This window comes from Camellia sinensis, chromosome 9, assembly GCF_055761805.1.
Source record: "Camellia sinensis isolate YWXY chromosome 9, ASM5576180v1, whole genome shotgun sequence".
Classification (NCBI taxonomy): Eukaryota; Viridiplantae; Streptophyta; class Magnoliopsida; order Ericales; family Theaceae; genus Camellia; species Camellia sinensis.
The window spans coordinates 123,035,959-123,054,329 of record NC_138969.1 but is presented as its reverse complement, the minus strand read 5'-3'; the positions used below and the strand labels follow the sequence as shown (position 1 = coordinate 123,054,329).

Genomic DNA, 18,371 nt, shown 5'->3' with positions numbered 1-18,371 from the left:
ATCAGCTACAATATTTTTTTGGAACACCTATGTTTCATAGATCACCATACTTCCATTCCATATATGGTTACTATTTAGTACTACTAGTACTGCTATTACTACCATGTCTAACAGCTACTTCTATTTTGTTACATTATTCACATCTGTCTCTGGATTGTTCGACTTTCTTTGTTTACTATTTTTCAGATCAGCTCCGGACTCATCTTCACACATGTTGAGTTCACAAATAAGAATGAAGAGGAGGCTGACAATTCTTCATTAGGCTCTTACATGAATTCTCATATACATATATATACAAATATGTATCTATATTATCTAAAAAATTTACTTCCCAGGAACGCTGCTGTGCTTTTGATTATTGGACTAAGTTGCTTCTCGTCATTGAGATTTTCTGAGTCAAAGTTACCACAAGATGAAGGTAAGAAGATTTCCCCATTTTATATGGATGGTTATTTCTGTGTGGGTGCCAAGAAAATGCAAGAAAAAGCAATCAAACTACAGAAATTTTGAGTGTTGGTGTTTCATTGTATGGGTTCAGTTAAAACGTGCCTGCCTCGGCTTTTTGGGTTAGTTTAGTTTGAGTTTGGGGGAAAATCAAAGAAATAGCAAACAAAAGATTTAGAAATTTTATTTTGTTGTGTCTGATTTTCTCGAATCAAATGGAAGACCTCCAGGTTGAGTTTAGGCCTTTTTTTTTTTTAAAACCAATTACAGAGATAGTGGGTTGCTGTGATTGGGAATTAAGGACCTGTGATGTCAGAAACAAGAAGGTTCATTCTGTCTATGAAATCACTACTAAACTTGCTTATTAAATTGATTTTCTTGAATATGCTAACATGCTGCACAGCATGTTGATTGGTTTGGAACCTCTGAATCCAAACTGCTCATAGACTTTTCGATGGGTTTTATCATTGGTTCACCAGAAAAATTTGCTGCGATTCACCTTTTGTTGGAATATTAACTTAAATGATGCACCACCAGAAAAGTGCAAATAGGAAGTAAGATTGACCCCTTTTTTGATTGATTCTTATTAAGGATCTGTTGCTGCATCTTGAATCTTGAATTGAGCATAATTCTCATTTTACATGAATGGTAATGAATTGCAAATTACAGTGTGAAAGGTGCATACCGTATGCTCTTTTGAAACTACACCACAATGATTCGTAACAAAACAACAATGGTTCAAAACTTTTATCATTACAATAGTTTGTAACATTTTAATATTCGTAACATAACCACATTTGGAATGGCAAATAATTAATTATTTAAAAAAAAAATACATGTGTGGGTGGAATGTATACGAGTATAACTAGATTATATAAACTCCATGAATCTTTTACATAATATAAGGATGTTGTGGAAGTTAGATGAGTATACGAGATGAGAAAAGGTTATTTAAGGCAATTCACGTTAGATGGCTTGATATACATTTCTGGACCCATCTCCCAACAACTTAAGATTTTGGGACAATTGGTGATCTACTATGGTATTAGAGCTATAGTTGTTGGAGGTCTTGGGTTCTAGTTTCTCTATTTGCATTCTACTTCTCTGTTTGGTTGTATGTTTGTCTCTTCACGTGCAAGACAGAGTTGCACATGAAGAAAGGACTGATTTGGTTCAAGCTAAGACAAGAGAACAGATAAAAAAATAAAGACAAGTAGTCCATAATTTGATAGAAGACAGAATCCAAACAGAGCATACAAAATATTGTTTGGATGCCCATCACCTACTTCCTAGTATTCAGATAAGGATCCATTTAACTTTGATGAGTTCATTGATAGTTCAGAACTTATTCACATATAATTGGTCATTAACTTCCTTACATATTTTTAATTATTTTGTGAACTTTCCTATTGTCTCACACTGCATCTATTATGTTTTTTTTACCAAAACTTCACAACAATACTGAAGGTTTTTGTTTGCTTAGGATTGATAGAGGGTGATGGTTTGAAGATCAGTGAAAATCACCTCTAATTTCTTGTGATTCTAATTAGCAGAGTCTGCAGTTAAATGAATTGCCTTTTCAACTTATCATCTACTTTTGGAGTAAATTTTTTATATTGTCTGTTTTTGACAAATTTATTTCAGTAATATTGGCTCAATTTTTATGGTTATTTTTTCGCACATGTTGTTTAGTGGATGCCCTCCAGCAAATTGCCATTACAATGGGTGCAAAATATTGGAAGTTCAATGGTGATTCATGCCAAGTTGAACAGGTCGGGGTAACACCACAGGCACCAAGTGGATCTCAGAGCACTGTTTATTGCCCATGCAACTTCACGAATGACATCTATTGTCATGTCACAATGATGTATAATTTCTTTGTCTTATTACTAAAGATGTTTCTCCAAGTCTTCCACACAATTATGTTTAGTGAGATTCTATTTTTATTTTTATTTTTTTAGTAGGTTAAGTTTATTAACCAAAAAGAAACCGCCTTGAAGGGGGTGGACCCTGTACTCTCAAAACTAAAAAGGTATACGTCAAACTCTGATAGAATTCCAAATATTGATGTTATTACATTTGAAATTGACAACATAAAAATTTTTAGGAGGAGACTTAATGTTATGTAGGGTTATGTTCAACATCCTTGACTTCCTTTTAAACTGTGACTGGCCATTGAGACTTTCATTCTGGCTACTCCTAATACACCATGTGCATTGTGCTTCCATCTTCATTAGATCAAATAGCTTATGTCTTCCTAAAGTTCTTAGGTGAAAATGGATGTTATACATTGATCAATTGAACATAAAGCAACAGCAAAAGGTGGTTCATAATATTAAGGAAGTGATGTAGCACCGAAGAACTGAAGAAGCCTGAAAAGAAAAAAAAGAAAAAAAAAGAGAACCAATCCCAAATCAATATCTCAATAATCAATATCCAAAATCTAGATCCTATAGGCATCCTAGGAAACCATTATGAAAAGTTTACTAAAAATAGAACATTACAATAATTAAATTATAATAAAACTTTACAACCCTATAAAATTATAAAATCCAATAATGCCAAATAAATCATTAAATCTAATAATGCCAAATAAATCATTAAATCTTTATCCAACTCCTTTGTGTTCCCCATCAGGAAGTCTCTTTCAGTTTTGTCTTGATCCCAATTTTTGCCATTATATATTGTTGTTAAAATTAATTTTTAATGCCAACCAGGTATGGACTTTAACAATTTCATTTTTCTTTTCCACATATTCAGTGTGCTTAAAGGTTTTAGTCTTCCTGGCGTGCTCCCGCCTGAATTGGTGAAGCTTCCTTATATCCAAACTATGTAAGGGTCTTTCAAATACCAATGTTCCAAAGTTTTGACATTAGATTTATACACGGTTCTCAAAATATGATATAAAAATCTTGGTATATTGAACGTGTTTCATCCTTATCTCTTTTATAGTGATTTTGCATACAATTACCTCAGTGGTACAATTCCACACGAATGGTTTTCTATGCAGTTGAAATCAATGTAATTTCTCTCTCTCTCTCTCTCTCTCTCTCTCTCTCTCTCTCTCAGAGTATCTCAGTGATTATAAGTTTCTCCTTTAACAAAATTAGACATGGAATTTTGATGCAGCTCTGTTCTTGCAAACCGCTTATCAGGGGAAATTCCGAAGGAACTGGGAAATGTTTCCAGTCTCACATTCCTGTATGTTTCTACTGTTTCTTATCAATTTTCTTTCTGAAGAGTGTTGTGATAATTGAAGTCTGTGAAACTGAGGTCAAATCTTCAAAACTAGTATTGGAACTGAAACTGGACTAAGCACACCCTTTATCTCATTTTTAAGTGTGTTTATTTTTCTTAAAATCAACAACATGCTGTGTAATTTTCTTCTCGACAGGGGCATCATTTTGGCCCATGGATTTTCAAGAAAATGTAGCAGTGATATTCCTGTTTTTCTCTTTTAGTAATCTCAATGGAGATTTTGAACCAGGAATCTTGAAGCAAACAAATTTTCTGGCAGTGTTCCTCCTGAACTTGGGAAACTTAATAACTTGAATACTTTGTAAGACGTCTCATTCTTTTTTTACTAATGGTTACTCCTTGAATCAAATTTGTGAAGGATGAAAGAATATCTAACATGTTTGTTCGTCTGCATGACATTGGAACTTCAGGATGTTGTCCTCGAATCAGTTGAGTGGAAAGCTACCAACTTCATTTGCTGAGCTACAGAATTTAACAGATTTGTAAGTTTCTATATTATCTTCCTTGATTTTGCTATTGCAGTTTTGATAATGGCGTCGATTCAGCACCAGTCTCTTGCACAATGTAGTAGGATAAATGATAACAACTTCAGCGGAGCAATACCTGATTTTATACAGAACTGGAAACAACTTCAGAGATTGTAAGATTCTCATCTTCCGAAAAGTGACTCTAGAGATTGACTGGTTACATTTTGGTTTTCCATTTTGGATTTTGTTAACGTGTGCCCTTAGGGCATATGTTAAGAAGTTTAAAGTGATTTTACATTTTTCATGAATGTGCGTGTAATAAAGAATGTACAATCATTTTAAGCTTGCTTAACATGTGCCCTAAGGGCACACTTTGACAAGACCTTCCATTATATATATACCCTTTAATTCTTATTTTTGTCAATGAAGAGAAATGCACGGAAGTGGACTTGAGGGACCCATTCCACAAAACATATCCCTTCTGAATGAGTTAATTAAATTGTGAGTACAAAATATCATTAAATCAACAATGTAGTTCTAATTTGCGTATTTATTTTATTATTAGTGTACTATCAATGGAATTGCTCATGGGTCGTCTCTTTAACCAGGAGAATTAGTGACATAAATGGGACAGCTCGGGAATTTCCTAACTTGGGCAACACCGCAGGGCTAGAAATATTGTATGTTTGATGTTTATATTGTTCAATATTTACACGTGTATATATGTGCATTTCACCCTCCATTAGTTGATGTAATTCAATCTTTGGATTTAGGGTTTTGAGAAACTGCAACATTTCCGGTGAAATCCCTGAATATATTTGGAAAATGGAGAATCTGCAAGTGTTGTAAGTAAAAGCTTTTAAGCTTTGGTGAATGAATTTTATTTGGCTTTCAATGTTTGCATGGGTGTACAATTGACTACATGTCTAAAATGATTATTTTGGATGGAATTACAATGTTAAGGTACTAAAGAGCAAACAAATGCATTGTTTTGTTTTCTCGCAATCCCCAGTCATCGATGAGTTGAATGTCTAGACGTTGAACTTTATTCAAAAGAGTGTGTTGCCTTGCCCACTTGATGATTGAAAATATTTGCTATTTGTTCAGCCTCCTGTGGTGAAGAATACTTGGCTTTTCCCAAATAATTGAAAACAAGCAGCACCAGAAAAAGAATCAAATGATTCCTAGAAATAACAACAGTATAATCAATACAAATGACCATCAAACTTTAGTATCTTAAGTAATGCAATTTCAATTACCACTACTCTGTCTGTCTGTTTATTCCACAGAATAGTTAATGATATTTTTTACATGCCTTTTGATTAATGTCTATAGTCAGCTTGTCCAAGTTGTATTTAGTTTCTTTTTTCCCATCTTCCCTTTGCATAAAAGAATGGAGAGAATTATTTGGTTTACCTTTGAATGAGGTAGAGGCCATGTATATATAACATATTTATGATACAATTTTAGAAAACAATATAAACAAGAAGAGAGATTCCTACAATCAATATAAAAATATTCTAATTCTTATTCTAAACATGATATTCTAGTTTGTATATTCAACACTCCCTTTCAAGCCAGTGTGAAAATATTCAACAAACGCAACTTGTCAATGGAAGACTAGAGCAAAGTTGGTTTCATAGATTTTGTGAACATATCTGTCAACTGCTGAGAAGAAGGGACAAATGATGGACGCACAATGCCAGTCCGAACCTTTTCTCTAATGAAATATATGTCAACCTCGATATGGTTGGTACGCTCATGACGCACAGAATCAGAGGATAACATAATGGCAGATTCGTTATCACAAAATAAAGAGGAAGGAACAGTCTTCTCAAAACCCAACTCTGCCAGAATAGATCGAAGCCAAAAAATCTCACATGTCCCATGTGCCATAACCTGATACTCAACCTCTGCAGAAGACCTAGAAACAGAAGAATAAAAGAATGAATTGGGTTGATCTCAATTGAGGTCAACCCATGAATATATATAGATCAATATATACAATATTAGGAAACTGTACAAGATAGGAAATAATATAGAAAAGGAAATAAAATTAAGACCTAAACAATGGCCATAACGAAAAAGGGTCCTATTCTAGAATATTCTGTGTACTACATTTCAACACTCCCCCTTAAGCTGGCTTGAAGATATTTGATAAACGCAGCTTGGCAATGGATGACTGAAGGAAAGATGGTCCTACGGACTTGGTAAACATGTCTGCTAAATGCTGTGAAGAAGAGAAAAATGATGGATTTACAATACCAATCTGAACCTTTTCTCTAATGAAATATATGTCAACCTCAATATACTTGGTGCGCTCGTGAAGCACAAAATCAAAGGATAACATAATGGTAGACTTGTTATCACAAAATAAAGAGAAAGGAGCAGATTAGCAGTCTCAGTAAAACCCAACTCTATCAAAATAGAGCTAACCCAAAGAAGCTCACATGTTCCTTGTGCCATAGCTCGATACTCAGCCTCTGCAGATGACCTAGACACAACTGCTTGCTTTTTACTTGTTCATGATTTAAGATGATCAGCATAGAAAGTATAGAAGCCAGATGTGGAATGTTGATCAGTTCTAGACCCCTCATAATCGGCATCGGTGAAACAAGAGAATCCAGATTGAAGACCAGCTGTGAAAAACAGTCCCAAGCTAGGAGAAGTCTTCAAATACCTCAAAATATGATGAATTGCGTCAAGATACTCTGTACGAGGTGCATGCATAAATTGACTCACAACGCTAACCGTAAATGTCATGTTAGGTCTAGTGTTGGTCAAATAAATGAGACGCCCTACAAGACGCTGATACATGCCAGGGTCATCCAACAATTCACCAGACTCTGATGTGAGTTTGACATTAAGATCCATAGGAGTAGAAACAGGTTTACACCCTAACATACCAGTATCCTTAAGCAAATCAAGAGTATATTTTCTTTGAGACAAAGAAATTCCTTGTTTTGAGCTTGCAACCTCAATCCCCAAAAAATACTTGAGACTTCCTAGGTCCTTGATATCAAAAGTTTGACCCAAGTTCTCCTTTACTTGACCAATGCCGGCAGCGTCATCACGTGTGAGAATAATGTCATCTACATAAACCAACAAGATGATACACTGTCCTACAGAATTATGCTTGATGAAACAAGTATGATCTGAATGGCACTGAACAAAACCCATGGAGATGATAATAGAACTGAAGTGACCAAACCATGCTCGTGGAGACTATTTTAGACCATATAGTGATTTGCGTAATCGACACACTTTCCCCGAATACTCCCCCTCTGTTTGAAAACCAAGTGGAGGATCTATATAAATCGTCTCAAGTAAATCTCCATGAAAGAAAGCATTCTTGACGTCAAGCTGATGAAGAGGCCAAGAATGTGATGCTGCAAGAGAGATGAGGAGACACACAGAAGTAAGCTTGGCAAAGGGGCAAAGGTGGCAGAAAAATCCTTGCTAGGAATCTATGTGAAACCTTTGGCCACCAAGCGGGCCTTGTAACAATCAACTGAGCCATCTGCAAGATACTTGATAGTGAATACCCACTTGCAACCAACGATGCTTTCCTTCCGAGGTAAAGATATAAGATCCCAAGTATGGCTCTGTTCTAAGACTGCCATCTCAGTCTGCATAGCCACTACCCATTTTGGATTCTGAAGGGCCTCTAACACAGAATGAGGAATAGACTCCGAGTCAAGTTTGCCAAGGAAAGAGAGATAAGAGTCGGAAACCCTGTTATAGGAAAGATATTGGGAAATGGGATGATTATTACTACTCAAATAACTCAAATGAGCCAAAGGGTGTCGAGCCCGAGGTGGGTTACGACGAGGAGGTGGAGGAGGTGTAGGACACGAAGGAGATGAAGAAGAGTTACCTGAGCCAGAAAGCCGAGAGGCGGCAGGGGGCAGCTGAGAGCGTGGGCGACGAGAGTATACCAACAATGGGGGAGAGAAAGAAGGGGAAGGTTGAGGAGAAGGAAGGGGAAACTTAGAAAATATGAGGAAGAAGAACTCCGAAAATATGAGGAAGAAGGAATATATTTCTGTTATATTCAAAACTTCTTATTTTACAAGACCAAATGACACTCCTTATATAGGAGATATTACAAACATCATTATAACCCATTATATGCCACTTACATATTATATATTACCACTATCTACCACTATCATATTATATACATGCCACTATCTACCACCAACACCACTATCATATTCTATACATGCCACTATCTACCACCAACACCACTATCATATTCTATACATGCCACTATCTACCACCAACACCACTATCATATGCCACTATCTTATTATATGCATTAACACAAATTTCCAGCACTCCCCCTCAAGCTGGTTTGAAGATATCTTCCATAGCCAGCTTGCTAGTCAGCTTATCAAATTGCTTCTTGTGTAGTCCCTTCGTTAGCACATCAGCTAATTGTTCACCTGTTGGAAGGTAGGTCATACAGATTATGCCAACATTGATTTTCTCCTTGATGAAATGTTTATCCACTTCTATATGTTTTGTGCGATCATGTAGAACTGGATTATGAGCTATAGATATAGCTGCTTTGTTGTCACAATAGACCTTCATAGGTGTCGGGTGAGAAAGCTTTAATTCTTCAAGAATTCTTTTAATCCACATTACTTCACAGATTCCATGGGCAACAGCTCTGAACTCTGCTTCTGCACTACTTCTAGCTACCACATTCTGTTTTTTACTCCGCCATGTAACTAGGTTCCCACCTACAAAGGAGCAGTATCCGGATGTTGATCTCCTGTCTGTAACACTTCCTGCCCAGTCTGCATCTGTGTATACTTCAACTTGAAGATGTCCATGTTTCTTGAACAGTAAGCCTCTCCCTGGAGTTCCTTTCAAATATCTTAAGATCTTATAAACGGCCTCAAAGTGCTCTGCCCCTGGTGAGTGCATGAACTGACTTACCATGCTGACTGCAAAGGCAATATCAGGCCGCGTATGAGACAAGTAAATCAATTTCCCGACAAGTCGCTGATATTGTTCCCTCTCTTTGACTTCTTCAGCCTTAGCAGCTTGTAACTTCAAGTTAGGCTCGATCGGAGTCTCCACCATCTTACAACCAAGCATACCTGTTTCTCCAAGGAGATCAAGAACATATTTTCTCTGATTAACGAATATACCTTCCTTGGATCTTGCAAATTCCATTCCGAGGAAATACTTGAGGGCTCCCAGATCCTTAATGTGAAATTCTTTTGCGAGTTTCTCTTTGAGGGCTGCTAACTCTGCTTCATCATTACCAGTTAAAATGATGTCATCAACATAAACAATCAAAATTGCAATTTTACTGTTTTTTGAATGTTTATAAAATATTGTGTGATCTGCTTGACTCTGCGAGAAGCCACAACTGATAACTGCCTTCCCAAAGCGTTCAAACCATGCTCTTGGTGATTGTTTGAGTCCGTATAATGACTTGTTCAATCTGCATACTCTGTCGCTTCCAAGTCTCTGCTCAAATCCCGGCGGTAGGCTCATGAACACCTCCTCTTCAAGATCACCATTGAGAAATGCATTTTTAATGTCAAGTTGATGTAGAGGCCAATCTGAATTTACTGCAAGAGATAACAGTACTCTGATGGAATTTATTTTAGCAACAGGAGCAAACGTCTCCTGATAGTCGATCCCATAAGTTTGAGTGAAGCCTTTAGCCACCAGTCTCGCCTTGTATCTCTCAACGCTTCCATCTGCGTTACATTTTATCGTAAACACCCATTTACACCCAACTGTTTTCTTGTCTTTGGGTAGATCAACTATCTCCCAAGTACCACTTCTCCTTAAAGCATTCATCTCCTCCATGACTGCTAATTTCCAATTCGGATCATCCAATGCTTCCTGTATATTCCTTGGAACAAACAAGTGTGAAATCCTAGATGTGAAAGCTCTATGGTTTTTAGACAGTCTTTGATAGGAGAGGTAATTTGCAATAGGATGTTTAATGCAATTTCGGACACCTTTCCTAATTGCTATAGGAACATCAAGGTCGGAAATAGAAGGAATAGGATTACCTAAAATTTCGATGCCAGAACTCGGGTGGACATTCGGGTCATTAGGATGGACATTCGGGTCATTATTCCTCAGATGAAATCGCTTCCTAGTATAAACCTGAAGCTCAGGATTTAGATCATTTTGTAGTACTTCTCCCCCTAAACAAGAATCTTCTTGACTAGGCACCATAGAACTTGGTTCTCCTAAGTGATCATTATCAGACAGATGTGGTTTTTGTGTAGGATAAATGACATTGGGGAGCGGGATAGAAATATCCCAAAAACGGTCTTCTACTCCACTTGTCTCCCCCTGAAGAGAAGTGTTGGGGAAATAGGATTTTGTTTCCACAAATGACACATCCATACTCACATGAAATTTCTTGGTTTGAGGGTCGAAACACTTATACCCCTTTTTGTTTGAGGAATAACCCAAAAAAACACATTGTATAGCACGGGGGTCAAGTTTTGAACGAAATTGACTAGGAACATGAACATAGGCAGTACATCCAAAAACTTTGGCGGGTAAATCAGAAAACAACCTCGTGTCAGGAAAAAAAGTTTTGAGACAATCGAAAGGCGTTTTGTATGTTAACACCTTTGTAGGCATCCTGTTTATCAAATAAGAGGCTGTTAAAATTGCTTCACCCCATAAATATTTAGGAACATGCATGTAAAACATTATAGCACGTGCTACTTCAAGTAGATGTTTATTTTTTCGTTCTGCAATGCCATTTTGTTGAGGGGTATCCCGACATGTAGATTGATGAAAAATTCCCTTTTTTTCCAAAAACTCACCCAACTGCTCATTGAAATATTCTGTTCCATTATCAGAATGTAAAATACCAATTTTGGTTTGAAATTGGTTTTCAATCATATTGTAAAAATTTGTGAATAAATTTTTCACGTCAGATTTTTTATTCATCAAATAAATCCAACATAAGCGGGTATGGTCATCAATAAATGTAACAAACCATCTTTTACCAGAAAGAGTAGTGATTTTAGAAGGGCCCCAAACATCACTATGAATCAAATAAAAAGGTTTGGAAGCCTGGTAAGGTTTTGGCAAATAAGTAGAGCGATGAAATTTTGCAAAAATGCAACTTTCACAATGAAAAGAAGAACAATCAATCCCTTTAAATAATTCTGGAAATAAATGTTTCAGATAAAGAAAACTAGGATGTCCTAGCCTGTAGTGCCATAGCATTATTTTTTCTCGAACAGAGATTGAACTAGTACTATTAAAGCTCTGAGCTTTTTTATTACTAACAGGTACTTCATCAAAGTAGTAAAGACCTTCAAGCATCCTAGCACGCCCAATCATCATCCCCGAGTTCTGGTCCTGAAATTCACAATGGGATTCAAAAAATGTAACACGACAATTAGAATCCTTAGATAGTTTACTGACAGACAAAAGGTTACAGGCTAAGTTGGGGACGTGAAGAACAGCATTGAGATTAATTTTCTCAGTTAGTTTAATAAATCCTTTTCCTGCAATAGGTGAAAAACTACCATCGGCTATTCTGATTTTGTCATGACCGGAACAAGGGAAATAGGTACTAAATAAATGGGAAAAACTAGTCATGTGATCGGAAGCACCGGAATCTATAATCCACGGAGAGAAGTTTAGGCAAGAGAAGGCTTTAGGATTTCTACCTGTTTGTGCCAACAAAACACTAGGAGTACCGGATGAGGAGTTGGATTTTATCAGCTTTAAGAGTTGATCAATCTGCTCTTTGTTGAAGGGACCTGAATCAGCTTCATTAGTGGTAGGAAAGCCACGATTCTTCTCTCCTTGTTTGCTGCTTTTCCAGTTGACAGGTTTGCCATGGATCTTCCAACACGTTTCACGTGTATGGCGAGGCTTGTTGCAAAAATCACACCAGACCCGTGGCTTATCATCAAACCTGCGCTGGTAATTTGCAGCCTTGTTGGCCGCAGCATCGCTAATTAAAGCAGAAATTTCAATTGATTCACCAGTACCTTTTTTCTTAAGCATGACGCTCCTTCGGCTCTCTTCCCTTCTGACTTCGGCAAATACTTCGCCAATGGATGGGAGAGGAGGTCTGCCAATAATTCTTCCTCGCACTTCATCGAACTCAATGTTGAGGCCGGCAAGAAACTTGTAAATACGGCTGTCTTCCACAGTTTTCTTGTGGTGGTTGCAGTCGTCAACCGATTTCCATTCGTATGTGTTGAAGATGTCAAGATCCTGCCACAACCTTTTCAACGAATTGAAATATTTGGTGACGGAATCATCTCCTTGACGAATCTCTCCCAACTTCAAAGTTAATTCGAAAACTTGAGATTGATTTCCTAGGTCAGAATACATCTGACTAACATTATCCCACAATTCTTGTGCAGTAGGATAGCACATGTAATTAGAGCTTATATCCTCCTCCATGGAATTGACCAACCATGTCATAACCATGGAGTTTTCAGCGTCCCAACTGTCGAACAGCGGATCATTAACAGCAGGAGCCTTCTTGTCACCAGTGATGTAACCGATCTTTCCTTGCCCACGGATATACATCCGGACAGATTGTGACCAGCGGAGAAAATTATCACCATTTAGGCGGATGGTGGTGATTTGGACAGAGTGAGAGTTTGATGTTTTCAACGGAATGGCAGCGGTAGGGGTTGAAGTGGTTTCGGACGTGACTTCCGACATGGCTATGACGGTTTTAGGGCTGCTGTGTTTTTTGTAGCTCTGATACCAACTTAGAAAATATGAGGAAGAAGAACTCCGAAAATATGAGGAAGAAGGAATATATTTCTGTTATATTCAAAACTTCTTATTTTACAAGACCAAATGACACTCCTTATATAGGAGATATTACAAACATCATTATAACCCATTATATGCCACTTACATATTATATATTACCACTATCTACCACTATCATATTATATACATGTCACTATCTACCACCAACACCACTATCATATTCTATACATGCCACTATCTACCACCAACACCACTATCATATGCCACTATCTTATTATATGCATTAACACAAATTTCCAGCAGGGAACAACCTTAGCTTCAACCTCAACCTCATCCAAAATAGGCACCGGACGAACACTAGAAGAAACAGGTGTAGGAGCCTACAAAGGAGGGTTAGTACCAAAGTATGGAACATCTTAACAAAAAGTAACATCCAAAGTATGATGAAAATGATGATACACAGGATCATAGCATCTATACCTCTTGGACATGGAAGAGTGCCCTAAGAAAATATACTGAATGGACGTGTCATCTAATTTAGTGCGAGTGGGACTCCAATTTTGAACAAAACAGGTACACCCAAAGACACGAGGTAATATAGGAAATAGAGTTGTAGTGGGCATAAGAATATGGAACGGAGTAAGACCATGCAACACACGACTAGGCGTTCTATTAATGGGGTAAATAGCAGTGAGGACAACCATATGCCAATAAGATTTGGGAGCATGCATTCCCCGAAGGAGACAACAGACATAATGTGACGGTTTTTGCGTTCAGCAATACCATTTTGTTTAGGGGTCTGAGGACAAGTAAGTTGTTAAAGAATACCAGTTTGATTAAGACGGGAACGAAATTCATTAGTGTAAACAATATTGAAGTATATTATTGATTGATGTATTACAAGATTGATTGAATTACAATTCCTATACAATCTATATATAGAAGAAAATGTGGTAGTAGGTGTAGTGGAGGTGATAGTGGGTTAGGTGAAGTGGAGTGTGTGGTGAAGTGGAGGTAGGTGAAGTGGAGTGTGTAGTGGAGTAGGTGAAGATAAAGATGGGAAATTCTAACAGCCCCCCGCAAACTCAAGGAGGAGAGAAACTAACCAACTTGAGTTTGGAGAGAGTAACAAAACAAGAAAATACATAAAAATAAAAAAGGATAGGAGACACTGTATGGTCGTGTCAGACCGTTGGTGAAGACACTGAATGGTGGTGTCATAACGTTGTAGAGGACACTGTATGGGGGTGTCATAACGTTGTAGAGGACACGGTATGGTGATGTCATAATGGTGTAGAGGACACTGGATGGCGGTGTCAGACCGCTGTAGAAGACAGTTTATGGGGTCATGTCGGACCGTTGTAGAAGACAGTTTATGGGGTCATGTCGGACCGTTGTAGAAAAACAGTTTATGGGGTCATGTCGGACCGTTTGTAGAAGACAGTTTATGGGGTCATGTCGGACCGTTGTAGAAGACAGTTTATGGGGTCTTGCTGGACCCTTGTAGAAACTAACCGGAATCAATGTCGGGACAGTTTACAGAGTCTTGTCGGACCCTTGTAGAAACTAACCGGAATCTATGTCGGGACAGTTTACAGAGTCTTGTCGGACCCATAAAGGAGCTAACCGGAATCAATGTCGGGACAGTTTACAGAGTCTTGTCGGACCCATAAAAAATCGCATCCTCAAAAGGTGCGCTCAATTTTTTTAAAAAGGCGTGCCATCAAAAGGCGTGCCCAATCCATAAAAAAGCGTGCCATCAAAAGGCGTGCCCAATTCATCAAAAGGTGTGCCGGACATGATGGCGAGGCACGTGGGCGCCTTGGCTTGCGTGCCCGTTTGTCGGCTGGTGGCAAGAGGCGCGCGATGCGCGTGGCTGCCTTGGCTATTTAACCAAGACGAAGGCTGAGGCTGAGGCATACCATTCTGAAACCTCTGAAACCAACCCTTCTCTGAAAAACTCTGCCTCTTTGGAGAGAGAAACTGTGGAACATTTTGTAGCCCAGAAAAATGGCTTCGTCTTCCCGCGGGCTGCTCACCCTCTTTCCCGACCTCAACGAGTCAACGAGAGAGAGAACTGGTGCGGTGGCACTGGAAACTCAACCAAGCGCCCCGGAGTTTGCGCCGTTGAACTTTCCGATGCGGTCGGTGGAGCAAAGAATGGCAGTGCAGTCGGATGTGGAGGCCAATCAGTATACTCTGATGGCATGTGTGGAAAGCATGACGGCGGTCACAAACTTGTCGAACCGGCTGCAGAGTAGGACAAATGAGGTGCAGCAGTTAAACTCCCAACTGGCTCTGCTCCAACGCATGTATAAGGATGCGCGAGCAGAGATAAGTGTGCTGAAGGCGGAAAATAAGGAACTGAAACGGAAGGCCACCGTGATGTTCCGATTTGGAGGACCGCCAGATGCTGCAGTGGAGGAGCAGACTGGAGGCAAAAAGAAGAGGCCGGCGGCAGAGTAGAGAAGAAAAATCCCACTGTGGGTGTGGATGGTTTGTGTTGGTTTGTGTTTTTGTTTTTGTCTTTTTTTTTTTTTTTTTTTTTTTTTTTGTTGTTGTAAAATGATGATCGGGATGAGCCCCAATATGAATAAAATGAGTGTGGTAGCAGTTCGTCGTCTTCCTTGGTTTGTTGTTGTTTTTTTTTTTTTTTTTTTTTTTTTTTTTTTAATAAGGAAAATGGATAGAAAAAGAAAGAGAGAATAAATAAAATAAAATAAAAATAGGAGTAGTGAAAATATATGATAATAAATATATATATATATATAGTTAAATAAAAGAAAAGGGGGAAAGAACGTGTGTGCACATGGGTGTGGTTTGATGATGCATTATTTTAAGATATATATATATATTAAAAAAAGAAATGTGAGATGGAAATTGGGTTGGTGTGCAAAGCTGGTGATGCGGTTTTGTTTTCAAAAAGATGGATTAAAATAAAAAAAAAAAAAGAAAAGAAAGTGGAGACCATGATGAAAGGTGGGAACACGTGTGCTGGTGCTGTGTTGTAATAGTCAAAAAGAGAGATAAGAAAATAAAATAAAATAAGTTTCAAGGTGCTGTTGAGGGCTTGCTTGGATTGCTTCATTGAATTGCTTGTATAATTTCCATTCAGGCATTCGACTGTAGCTAGCTGCAGCAGAATTTCCTAGGTTTGATCTAATGGCTCCTGGGACAACATTGATAACATCGATCCCAAATGGCCTAAGTTCCAATCTCAAGGAATCAGTTAGTGCATGCAGAGCAGCCTTAGATGCAGTGTAAGCACCTGCCCATGGTGGAGGGGCCAAAACAGAAACACTTCCCACAGTTACAATCTTAACCTTCTTTCTAGAGGCCATGTGAGGCACCACAGCTTGTATCAATCTCATGGTACCATAAACATTGGTATTGAAAGTAGCTTGAATTGCAGAAAGAGGGATCTCAGCAAGAGGTCCTACGAATTGGACCCCAGCATTGTTGACGAGGACATCGATGCGTCCAAACTCTTGAAGAACATTGGAGAGAACGTTTTGGACGCTCTCATCGGACAACACGTCGAGCTCTTGAAGGAAGAACCTTGAGTCCTCTTCCAGGTCCGCCATGGACGACCGAGACCGACTCGTCGCCACCACCACGCATTTCTCGGCGGCGAAGGCTCGTGCGAGCGCGTGGCATATGCCGCCAGTGGTACAGCCTGTGATGAGGACCACCTGTTTGTTGTAAGACGACTCCATGATCGAGAATAATAGAATGATAGAGATGATAGGGGAATAGGTTGGGATCCGGCGGACGGCTAAGGTGAGGTTGCCGCCCGCCGGTGAAGCTAAAATATTAGGTTCTAAACCTGCTCTGATACCATGTAAACAATATTGAAGTATATTATTGATTGATGTATTACAAGATTGATTGAATTACAATTCCTATACAATCTATATATAGAAGAAAATGTGGTAGTAGGTGTAGTGGAGGTGATAGTGGGTTAGGTGAAGTGGAGTGTGTGGTGAAGTGGAGGTAGGTGAAGTGGAGTGTGTAGTGGAGTAGGTGAAGATAAAGATGGGAAATTCTAACAATTAGAAATATATTGCACACCATTATTAGAACGGATATTCCTAACAATTGCCCGAAATTGAGTTTTAATCATATGTAAAAACCGAACAAAATATTGAGAACACTTTGGACTTACAACGAAGAAGATAGACCCAAGTGCACCGAGTGTAATCATCAATAAAGGTTACATAATATCTATAACCAAAAAAGGTAGTAATCGGGGAAGGCCCTCACATATCAGAATGTATAAGGTCAAAGGCTGCACGAGTCATGTGAAGGATATAGCTAGTAAGAGTATGTTTAGACAGCTCACAAACCACGCAATGAAATTTAAAATCTTTGCAAGCTTTATTAAAAGGCGAAAAAAGCTGACATAAATACTGAAAATTAATATGACCTATACGAGCATATCAAAGTTCTAAAGTTTGAATATTAAAAACATAAGACAAAGAAGCAAGCAAAATAGAGGCTTGGAAACTAGCTAAAGAATAAGTAGAAGGCTCATTCGGTGGGTCCCTAAAGTAGTAAAGCCCATCACGCTCATAGCCCTTGCCAAAAATCCTCTTCGAACTCAGGTCCTGTAAAAGACAAGAAGAGGGTAAGAAGATGACAGCACAATTAAACTGTTTGGCAAGATGACTAATAGATAAGAGATTATATGCAAAATTGGGGACATGTAAAACAGATGGTAAAGTAAGGGTATGAGATAAAGACATGGCACCCTTATGATGAATAGAAGCTGAATAACCATCAGCGAGGAAAACAGATTGGACTATGGTAGTAGGGACTGGAGAAGAAAGAAAGGAAAACTCATCCGTCATATGATTAGGATCCAGAACCTATGAGGGACTGGTAGACTGAACATGGAAAACAGTAGATGTACCTGTAGCAAGGGTAGCAGCAGTGGAAGTGTAATGACCTTAATTTTCTTAAGTCATTACTTATTATTATTATTGTTATTATTACTTTATTTTATTTTTGGTTTTATTAATTGTGTGGATACATGAGAAATTAATGTGATATTTAATTAATTTAATGTGATATTTAATTATAGATAATTAATTTAAATATTTATATATATATATATTTATTACATACATAAAAAGGTGTTATAACATATTATATATGTTGTATTTGTGTTGAATTTATATAGGTGGTGTTTGGGAAGAATGTTAGTTGGGTTTTTTCTCATTTTTTCCACTAAAAGACAAAAATTTTGCAAATTAAAAAAAAATACATCCAAACAAAATATCACATCCAACCCCATAATCATTTCATTTTTTTCTCTCACAAACATCACATCCAACCACAAAAAAACCCAACTATCTTCCCAAACACACAAAAAAATTTCTTCGATAATATCCTACATCTAAAAAAACTTATATAAAAACCCACTTTCCAAACACCATCATAATGTTAATGTGT

The 18,371-nt window shown here is 38.0% G+C and overlaps 2 protein-coding genes across 7 annotated transcripts in view; one reads left to right on the top strand and one right to left on the bottom strand.

Moving 5' to 3' along the window:
* The first annotated feature begins 25 nt into the window (after window positions 1-25).
* LOC114282848 (putative LRR receptor-like serine/threonine-protein kinase RFK1) overlaps window positions 26-18,371 on the top strand; it is a 39,681-nt gene continuing 21,335 nt past the window's right edge. The window contains exons 1-11 of one of the 6 annotated variants that reach the window (XM_028225607.2): window positions 26-418; window positions 2,137-2,311; window positions 3,205-3,276; window positions 3,397-3,465; window positions 3,574-3,645; window positions 3,932-4,003; window positions 4,113-4,184; window positions 4,271-4,342; window positions 4,599-4,670; window positions 4,778-4,849; window positions 4,943-5,014. In XM_028225607.2, coding sequence (XP_028081408.2) covers window positions 271-418; window positions 2,137-2,311; window positions 3,205-3,276; window positions 3,397-3,465; window positions 3,574-3,645; window positions 3,932-4,003; window positions 4,113-4,184; window positions 4,271-4,342; window positions 4,599-4,670; window positions 4,778-4,849; window positions 4,943-5,014 — 968 coding nt within the window. In that variant the 5' untranslated portion in view covers window positions 26-270. Of the gene's footprint in view, window positions 419-2,136; window positions 2,312-2,430; window positions 2,477-3,204; window positions 3,277-3,396; window positions 3,466-3,573; window positions 3,646-3,931; window positions 4,004-4,060; window positions 4,185-4,224; window positions 4,343-4,598; window positions 4,671-4,777; window positions 4,850-4,942; window positions 5,015-18,371 lie in introns of those variants that run through there. The other 5 variants (XM_082887588.1, XM_082887590.1, XM_028225613.2 and 2 more) reach the window with 5 other exon arrangements.
* On the bottom strand, window positions 15,913-16,807 carry LOC145798744 (short-chain dehydrogenase RED1-like). Its single transcript, XM_082887593.1, has one exon. The coding sequence runs from the start codon at window positions 16,631-16,633 to the stop codon at window positions 15,932-15,934; it is 702 nt and encodes a 233-aa protein (XP_082743719.1). The 5' UTR covers window positions 16,634-16,807; the 3' UTR covers window positions 15,913-15,931.

Coding starts and splice junctions, on each gene's coding strand:
- LOC145798744 (XM_082887593.1), bottom strand. CDS start 16,633: ATGGAGTCGTCTTACAACAAACAGGTGGTCCTCATCACAGGCTGTACC.